Genomic DNA, 10,659 nt, shown 5'->3' on the forward strand with positions numbered 1-10,659 from the left:
TATATATATATATATATATATATTTGATAAGCAGTATTTCGAGTCAAAACGAGTCAAACACGAACAAACAAATCTTTGTTCATGTTCAAATCATTTATATATCTAGCGCAAAAATAATGTTCGTGTTGGCTTGTTATTGTAGCAAACTAATCAAACACGAGTTTTTTAACGGGGCGAACACGAGCTGTTCGAGAACAACGAGCCATTTTGACAGCCCTAGTCAAAACTCTATTAGAAGAATTAAATTTTCCAGTAGTTGAACCTATGATTCTATATCATGCAATTCTACAACCCTATGTATTGCCAATAATCTTGTGTTTCATTGAAAAAGGCTCGTCAAAGTTGATTGTTATTTTATATGGGATGTTAGGCTTTTCGAGAAGATTGATGCTAATATTTCTAATTCAAAACAGGTTGTGTGTATCTGATACGAATCAGAGCCAAAATCTACGAGCAACTTAAAATAAATATTTGGGAAAATTCAATATAGGGCTAATTTGATTAATATCAAAATAAACAAACAAGGTATAAGGGATGATCCACAAACCCTAGATGTCATTAGAAACAACAAAACGAGAAAAATTGCAGCATATCAAAAAAAAAAAACCTTAGCTAATTTGCTCTAATAAATACCCTCAAGTTATATTCAAACTTTTATCCCAAAACCCTCCTTAATTCTCCCCATCTTGTACATGATTAACGACTTTGTGGGCGCCACCGGACAGCTGGAATAGCCCTCAGCTGCTCCTAGGGCTTCTGGCCCTCTCGGTTGGGTTTGGCCTATCCAGATTGCTCTTACCTGGACTAGTTTGGCCGCCTCGACTTCAATTGCAGTAGGTGTATCAACATTCCCCTAAAAGAAACACCTTGCTCTCAAGGTGGAGTGATGAAAACTGCTTTTGGATCACTTCGTAAGTCTCCCACGTCACTTGATAATTTGACAAATATTTCTGCTTAACCATTACTTCCTTTGCTCTAGCCAGTCTTCCACGTAGTTTTTCAACGACCAAAAGTTCATGAATCACCTCTATGTCCTTTGTCAGCATCGAAGGTAGTGAAGACGAGGGATTATGATCTTCAATGACACTTCTCAACCGTGATACATGAAAGACTGGATGTAATAATATTGATGGTAGTAATCTCAAACAGTAGGCCATCGACGTGTTTTGTGTCTCCATAGGGTCCAAAATATCATGGAGAAAGTTTCTTGCTCCTCATGGTGAATGTTTTTTGCCGATAAGGTTTCAACTTCAAATAAATTGTCTCATCGGACTCGAATTGTACCCCTCCTATTTTCATACGTCATCCTCTTCGTGATATGTTGTTCCCTCAGTAGATGTTCCTTGAGCTACTCCAATATCCTGTCTTTCTCCTGCAAGTACTGGTCTACACTGTATACCTATGCAGTATCATGCCAATAGTGTATCAAGCGGATTGAATGCTGCCCATATAGAATCCTGAAAGTTCTATGCTGCAATATGGTATGAAGTATTATACAATTACTCAGCCCAAGTGATCTCGTTGGCCCAATGCTTTGGTGCATCTGATACAAAACAACACATGTATGTTTCCACACACTTGTTGGTCATCTTCGTCTGATATGATGTGCTCCTCTTTAGGATTGTTCTTTGTAACCTGAACAGTTTCTTCCATAAGTGGCTTAGACAACACAATGTAAAGGTGTTGTAACTGAATCAAGGGTGGAATCTTGTTCAAACGATCCACCAACACCATTATCACTGTAAACCTCTTTGGTCTGACAATCCCTCTATAAAATTCATCGTCACTTCCTCCCAAACTTTCTCAGGTAACGCTAGAGGTTGTAGTAACCTCCTTACACCATAGTTAAATACTTGTGTCGTTGACACAAATCACATCTTACCACCATGTTATCTCATCTTCGCACATCCCCACGGAATATAGCTCTGCAGATTGTGGACTATGTCTTTTGTACCTGTAAATGCCACCCATTAGCGCTATTTTGAAAGTACTGCAACGGTTTGGGGATGTATGCCTATGCTCTCGGTAACATGAAGCATCCCTGATAAAGCGGTTGTTGCCCTCTCAATGCATATCATGAATGATTGTTTGGATCCTATAACTACTCTGCTCTCATCTTCCGCAGCCTATCATCCTACTTGCTTTCCCGTCTACCATGGGTATTGATAAAGCTGTTAGTTGGTGTTCATCATCTTTCTCGATAGTACATCCGCGGAACATAGCTTTTTTCTCCAATTATGTTTAGTACTGAATCTCAAAATCATATCCAAGTAACCTGGATAGCCACCTTTGATGTTTCTTAGTCATCATTCTCTACTCTAACAAATACTTCAAGCTCATTTGATATGTCATGATATTGATAGGAGGAACTTCGTCCTTCAACATGATGGCATGCTCGTGCTCCCTCGGTGGCGACAATCCGCCAGACTGTTGAAAGATATAGGAAAATTGCTGCAGAAGTTGTTGAACACCTTCAGAGACTTCTGTTGACTCGAGCACTCGGATCTTCTGTATACTCTGCAAGTCTACCAAATAACCCAATTATGCTCCCCGTATCATCTTGAATATGGTTTTGAGTGAAACCAGGGTTCTGCATTGGCTGCTTCCTCTCTTAGTTCACCTTTCGCCCCTCCATCCGAATATCCATAATCAGGGATTTCTAATCCACCTTTGTTTCCCCAATCATCTGTAGTTGCATCATCCCCAAAATTACATTAGTGTTTCCCAAGTTTAAAGGAAGGAAGTTATCCACCACCTGTAGGTTCTGTAGTGTCAACACTAATCTTCTGTAAATTCCTCGACTTTTCTATACATTCCCCGTCCCTATCATGACTCCAAAACTTCACTTAATTTACCAGCTTTAACCCCGGCAGGTACATGACCCGATTGGAGATGAAATTGTTAGTAACCCCACAGTTCGACAACACCACTTTTGGATGTTCCCTCACCTTCATGATTTGATTTGGAGTAAATCCCACTACCGAGTTGAGGGATACCTCCACTACATCCAAGTGCAAGTGCTCCTCCTCCGACTCCTCATTATCGACCTCTTTCTCCTCACGAACTAAGAGGACCTAGAGCGTGCGCTCCTTGCACTTGTGGCCTGAGGCATACTTCTCGTCACATTAAAAACATAATCTTTTTGCTCTCTTGTCTTGCACCTCTGATCTGTTTGTGTCCTCAGTGTCATGGTCTTCGAGGACTATTATGGAATCGTCTAGTGGTGCTTTTTTCACTAGTCTTGTCTTCTTCATCTATTTCTTGTCTTTCACTATATGGGCGAGCTCCATCATCCCCCTCAATTCTCACACTCTCAATAGTTGGAGTGATGCCCATATGTCGGGCTTTAGGCCCTTCATAAAGTTCTCCATTCCTGCTACATAAACCCTCTTTATCCGTACTGACAATAGCTCTAATTATCCGTTCTGACAATAGCTCTAATTTCTCCCTATGCTTCATGACAATCTCCTCCCGAGTTAAGACATAGAATTTCTCTTGTAGGTCTCCTTCTCGAATGACTAAAAAATATTCGAACAAGCGATTCTTAAATTCCTCCAATGAATAAATCGAGTATCTTGCCTCTCCAAACATAGCCCTGTCATTGTGAGCTTCTCCTACCCATTTTGCCCATTCACCATAAAATATCGCTCCACCCAATAATACTAACCCATGTGCGTCTTCCCCCTCGAAGATAAACATCTTCAACTTTCTAACCCTAGCATCACCTCCCCAATTTTGTCTCCCTCCGATGTTTCCATGTATCTAGGTTGAAACCCCCTTCTTCGATCATAACTATATCTCATTCCGATTTTTCTCATTCTTTCTTCGTGCTCCTCTAAACCTCTTGCATAGATCCTCCAAATTTTGGCATCATTCCCTCTGTGAAAGTTCTAATCTGCTTCTCGTTGGTGTCCTTGGATGTTATTGGTGGTGGATTTTTTTCTCAAGCTCCTCTCATTTGAAATCTTTTCCTTTTGTTTGTCCAAGGATCATCTCGTCGACCCTCAGTTAGGGTTCGCAAATTGAGCCTTCGGCCAGGTCTTGGGCTGTACCTCAATAAGACTCTTTATCATCTTCTCCAAGCTCCCGAATCAATTTTTTATAGAAGAAAACCTTTCATCCATAGGGATATGGAGGAGATGGTTTTTTTCATCCCATATTTAATTTACCCTAATTCACATTCCACTCTCTCTTCCAACGCATCCACTTTCTTTGTTATCATTTCTCTAAGATCTCACTCTAATATCAACTTGATACAAACCAAAGCCAAAATCAATGAGCAACTTACAATAGATATGTGGGAAAACCCAATATCATACTAATTTGTTTAATATTAAAATAAACAAGCAAGATATAAGGGATGATCTACAATTCGAGAGTTAGACAATCTCTCCACAAATTATAGATGCCTCTAGGAACACAAAGTCAAAAGAAAAACTGCAGCAAATTCGAAAATAAAATAAACCTTAGCTAATTCGCCTTAATAAGTACTCTCCAAATTTTTTCTCTGATACTAAATTGATACGAACTAGGGCCAAAATCAATGAGCAACTTGCAATAGATATGTGGGAAACCCCAATACCAGACAAATTTAATTAATATCAAAACAAGCAAGCAAGATACAGGAAATGATCTATAATTTGAGAGATAAATCGTCTCTCCATAAATCTTAAATGCCGTTAGGAACACAGAGACTAAAGAAAAGCTGTAGCAAAATTCAAACATAAAATAAACCTTAGCTAATTCGTCTTAATAAATACTTCTCAAGGTCTTGCTTTGATACGAACCAGAGCCAAAATCAACGAGCAACTTGTGGGAAAACCCAATGTCAGACTAATATGATCAATATCAAAACAAACAAGCAAGATATAATAGATGATATACAATTCGAGAGGTTGATCGTCTCTCCACAAATCCTAGACACCGCTAGGAACGCCAAGACAAGAAAAACTGCAACAAATCCAAACATAAAATAAACATTAGCTAATTTGCTTTAATAGATACTCCTCAAGATACATTCAAACTCTCTCCCCAAAATTCTTCGTAATTCCTCTCCTATTGTATGTGATTAAAGGTTGAGTAGGCCCCGCCTGGGAGCTAGAATAGCCCTAAACTGCTCCTAGAGCTTCCTCCCCTCTCGGTTAGGCCCGCTGGCTTGGCCAGTCTAGCTGGGTTTTGCTGGATCTGGCTGGTCCACAGCCAGTTCGTCCTCCTCGTCTACTGGCACAGCAGGTGTATCAGACTATCAGAATCATCCCAAAGCTCTATGCTCTCTTTCATTTTCCCGTTCATTACAATAGCTGCATCTAACGTACACTTAGGATTGGGTATCAAGAATGCACAGAAGGAAATCATTATATAACCCAGCAAGACTAGCCAAGCCAGACCGACTGGGTTATCAAGTCAGACTGGCTGGCTTATGTTTGGGTCTGGCTGGGTTATGCTGAGTCTAGCTGGTCTAGACCAGTTCGTCCGCCTCGTTTACTGGCATTGCAGGTGTATCAGTATCATCCCAAAGCTCTATGCTCTCTTTCATTTTCCCGTTCATTACAATAGGTGTATCTCATATACACTTAGGATTAGGTATCAAGAATGCACACTAAGAAATCATGATATATGGGTAGTACATATTTTTGGAACACTGTATATTTACTCAAACAATATTTAATCTCTCAATTACTTTTCTATTGTATTCATTCTATTCACCTATAAATAATTACAATTATTTAGGGCTTCTTTGGGATCACTTTTATTTTTTATTTTTTTATTTTTATTTTTGTTTTTATTTTAAAAGCATGTTTATCATATTTTTTTGTATATATATATATTTTTTATTTAGAAAAAATTCAAAATATCTACGAGTTATTTTGAGTGTTCTTAAAAAAAGAAACTAAACATGCGTACCATTTCATATATATTTTATTTTAATTAAGATACAAACAAAATAAACTAATAATACTAAAAATTAGACCCCAAATAGATCCTTAGTAAAGATCCTTCAATTCTCTCCCCAAAACTGTTTCAAGTCACAACTACATCAATGCATCCCCACCCCCTCCAATGTACCAAACAACACATTCTGAAAACTTATTTTCTATATTCTAATTTTCTTTTATTTTGTATATGTTTTGATCTAAATCAAAAGCATGTTCGACATATTTGATTAAGATGCTGTTGTTTTTAAAAACACTCAAAACATCTCAAATTTTTTTTTTTTGAGAGTTTTCAAGAACATTTAATTTATTTTTAGAAACAAAAAATTAAAAAATATATGTAAATAACATACTAACCAAATATATTTTTTAAAATAAAAAAATAAAAAAAAAGCAAAATTGATCCCAAATAGGCCTTTAATTTCTCCAAACCCCCATAAAAAGTAAAACTGATCTTTTTTTTTCAAATAGTGATTGAATGTGCTGATTGGTTTTATGTAGACCAAGTGCTTCTTCTTCTTCTTCCCCTTTTAATCCAGCCTGCCTCTTCTTTCCGAACATCAAACTGGATTATTAATCCCAGACTTAAAACTTTGGTTTCTTCAGGTGTTTCAGTTGTGCAGTTCATGGCTGCAATAGACCAACACTGCATCCAAATATCTCCATTTATTGACATAATGAGTAGAAGATTTCCCTCAGTGAAGTTTCTCAAGGTAAATCTCAACACAAATTCTCAATCTCCTACTTTTTTTCGAATTTATTAACGGAGTTTGGGAGTTATAGCTCGACATTCCTTTCCAGTTTTTCTAACCGAGCTTGGGAGTTATAACATGACATTCCTTTCCGGTTTTCTTAACCGAGTCAAGGAGTTATAGCCCGACATTCCTTTCCAGTTTTTCTAACCGAGCTTGGGAGTTATAACACGACATTCCTTTCCGGTTTTCTTAACCGAGTCAAGGAGTTATAGCCCGACATTCCTTTCCGATTTTCTTCGTACTTTTATTATTATTCTTATAATTATGATAACTCATATTTTACTTGAATTAAAGGTGGACATGAATAAGAACCAAGCTGTTTTCAAGGCAGAGAATGTGTTTACTGTTCCTAATTTCAGAATATATAAAAATGGCGTTATGGTGAAAGAGCTGATCCGCCCTACCCAGCAGCTGTTGGAGCAATCTGTGAGGCTTTACTGTCTGTAAGCTTCTGGTATCAATTCTTCAATTTTTACAAATAAAATCCCATGCCTCAATTTTTCTCATTTTTCTATACCTTTTTTGTAATTTTCATTTACATGCATACCATATTTCCAAGCCTGTTGCTGTAATTTTGATTATATACATTTTATTATAAAGAATGTGAGCAATTTGGAATTATTTGTGTTGCTCTGCTGTTTTTTTTTTTTTTTTTTTTTTTTTTTTTGGGTTTCTTTTTCTCATTAATTATAGCAATGTTATGATGCCTTAGGGTCCATTTCGGGTAGGGGTGTAAATGAGCCGAACTCGAGTGAGCCCAGGCTCAACTCGTGTTCGGCTCGTTTATATTTCGAGCTTAAGAAGTGTGCTCGTGTTCTGCTTGTTTGCTTAGCGAGCCGAACACGAGTTGTTCACGAACAAAGAGTCATTTTGAAAACCCTAATCTCGTAACCATACAATGTTAAGGGTTGGGGCAAGATTTAAAAATTATTATTTATATTAAAACATAATTTGAATCTAATTTAATAAATTTTATTCTATTTTCTTAATTAATACTTTTAATTGATTATAATTCTTTGTAGTCTTGTAGTCAATTAAATTTTTGCATATATATATATATGAGTAGTATTTCGAGCCGAACACGAATGAATAAATCTTTGTTTGTGTTCGGCTTGTTAATTTAGCGAACGAGCCGAACATGAGCTGTTCGCGAACAATGAGCCGTTTTGTCATCCCTCGAGCGGTCGTGCAGTGGTGGTGTGGCACCGCACGACACTTTTGTCTGTTTGGATAAATTGTATTTTGACTGCTATTCGAAAGCTGTCGCCGAAATATGTATTTTTTCACCACGTTTGACTAAATACGGTGACAGCTTTCTAGTTGTGGTCTGACCTATATATATATTTATATATAAAAATTTTTAATAGCTATCACAATTTTTTAGCATCAGATTATTATTCATTAGTTTCATAACTGTTTTTTAATAAGCTACAGCTGTCTCAAATAGATCTCAAGTCATAGTTTAAAATAAATACATAAATGTTGTGATTAATATGTGGGTTTCTTATATTTATTGTGTACAAATTTATTAAAATGTGCGTATTCTTAGAAATTAATATGTGAAATGTGCGTATTCTTAAAAATGTCATCGCCCCGAACAGACTCTTAATTTAATTGCTGTTTTTTTTTTAAGAAATTGAATCATCAAAGTCTACGTTATGCGTTTCTATTAATGTTTACATTTTAAAAATATTCAAGTCTCCTCGGCTATTATAACAATCGGTGATCAAGTCATTAAAAGGAGATGAAGCTTTAGATATGTCAGGTCTATTGTTCACAATGATGGTGATATAGATAGGGATGTTATTAGTAGAATTCAAGTTGGATGATTGAAATAGAGGAATGGTTCAGACCTATCTTGTGATAGAAAAGAACCGATTAGGCTTTAAGGAAAATTTTATAAGATGTTGGAGAGACCCACAACACTTTATGGTACAAAATGTTGGCTCATTAAAGAGAACCATTAAATTAAGCTAAGTGTTGCTGAGATGAGGATGCTTAGGTAGATGAGTGACATTACACATAGAGACAAAATGTGAAACGAATATATTTGTGAGTGGGTTGGTGTTGCTCCAGTGGCAAACATAGAAGATTAGATAGAGTTTTCTTAGATGATTTGGTCACATTAAAAGCCGATCATCTTATGATCCTGTTAGGAGAGTAAATGTTTTAGATTTGACTTTTGGTAAGAACGGTGGAGGTAGGCCTAAAAAGACATGAGTATGTTGTATAAAAATAATCTTAATCTTTTAGAATTAAATAAAAATAAGACACTCAATAGGACACAATGGAGTAAAATAATTTATGTAGCCAAGCCCATTTAGTGGGGAAAAAGTTATGTTGATGTTATTGGTATGTTTAAGTTTGCTCAGCCTTCAATTAATGGTCCTCATTATGCCCTTTTACTATATGAAAAATGGTGTTGAACACATATAGACTCATCCTCTCAAATAATATTTGGGCTCAATGATTATTTATAAATAGAAAATATATTTTAAAATTAATCACTTTAATGTCAATAAATTTAAAAATACAAATGAAACTAAAGTTTTTGAGGTTTAATATTAATAATAATATCAACTTACATTCAACTATATTATAAATTCAATAAAATCTATTACTTCTTACAATGTGTTTTCTAATATGAGTCATAGAAGTGATATGTAAGAGACACTAAGCGCTTTAATATTATAAAATATAAGTGCATCATTTATGCAACTATTTTTCATAAATAAAATATTAATTAATTATCACAAAATGATAGAGACAAAAATCATTACTTATACACATATCACACATCTAACTTTACACAAAATGTATGGTAATATTTCTCATAATGTGCTCAAACATGTGGCACATTAATAAGATGCAATCTTATATATATATATAGGATGCATGTAGCAAACATGAAAGCTCTTCTCAAGGCCAGGGGAGAACATGGTAGATAGAAGACTGGTAAAATTTGTCCACCTACACATCTACATTTCTTATTTCTTTATATATTCAAAAATTAGCAAATATATATACATTACAATAATATAAAAATAACTTAGTTTCCTCTTGAAATATTATTATTACTATATTATATATTGATCGATACATTGAGTTGTAAGGAACTACAAAAAAACTCTAGATTGACTAAATAGGCAAGAGAGTCACAAAGTTGAATTCCTTATTGTTTTATCATACATAGAAGACATATTATTATAACAATTGATGCATATTGCATCCCAAATAAGATATAAGAATGAAGGAATATCAACATTATGGAGGATGTATTTACAAACCATAAAGAAGAATACAATCTAAATAGTACGAAATTTTATTAAAATACTATATTGTTTATCCTTTATTGCATAATTAGAAATATTCTATGTACATACACATTCATAAGTTCATCAATTTGTAAGATATGACATCTAGATATAAGATGATAATTTGTATTATGTTATTCATTCAATGTTAATGCATATAAGACTATGTTATTTATCATTGGCCATATTCTTAGTAACAATAATGTCTTCCTTCAAGTTAAATTGATGCTATATTCTCAATCAAATCAAATAGTCACATTTATGGTGACGACGCCTTAGAAGAATAGAAGCTTTATTTACAGGTGGGTGGATACTACAACATTAAAATAATAATAAGGATTTGGCTCCAAAATTACAGATGCATGTGTATGATGACCGTGAAAACCCAATATAATTTCATAAGCAACTTTGTTTACCTAAATAAATGATCACCCTCATATGAGGCACATGATGCCCAACTAACACTATTGGTGAAAACCACATGTGATTGCTCACAGTTCACTCCTCCACCATTATGGTTGCCAATGTGCAAGCTTCTATATGCTAAAATAAAACAAAGTAAACAAATAAAAGCCTTTATAAATTTTAGGGAAAATTTTTATCATTATTATTGTGTGCATGCATGCGCATGTATGTATGTATATATATATATATATA

General features: G+C 35.1%; 1 protein-coding gene across 1 annotated transcript in view; it reads left to right on the forward strand.

The window, feature by feature from the left end:
* LOC110029649 (TPR repeat-containing thioredoxin TTL1-like) overlaps positions 1-7,204 on the forward strand; it is a 17,699-nt gene extending 10,495 nt beyond the window's left edge. The window contains exons 6-7 of the mRNA XM_020732040.1: positions 6,540-6,646; positions 6,983-7,204. Of these exons, the coding sequence (XP_020587699.1) occupies positions 6,540-6,646; positions 6,983-7,135 (260 nt within the window). The 3' untranslated portion in view covers positions 7,136-7,204. The remainder of the gene's footprint in view (positions 1-6,539; positions 6,647-6,982) is intronic.
* The last annotated feature ends 3,455 nt before the right edge of the window (positions 7,205-10,659 follow it).

This window comes from Phalaenopsis equestris, unplaced genomic scaffold (assembly GCF_001263595.1).
Source record: "Phalaenopsis equestris unplaced genomic scaffold, ASM126359v1 Scaffold000600, whole genome shotgun sequence".
Lineage (NCBI taxonomy): Eukaryota > Viridiplantae > Streptophyta > Magnoliopsida > Asparagales > Orchidaceae > Phalaenopsis > Phalaenopsis equestris.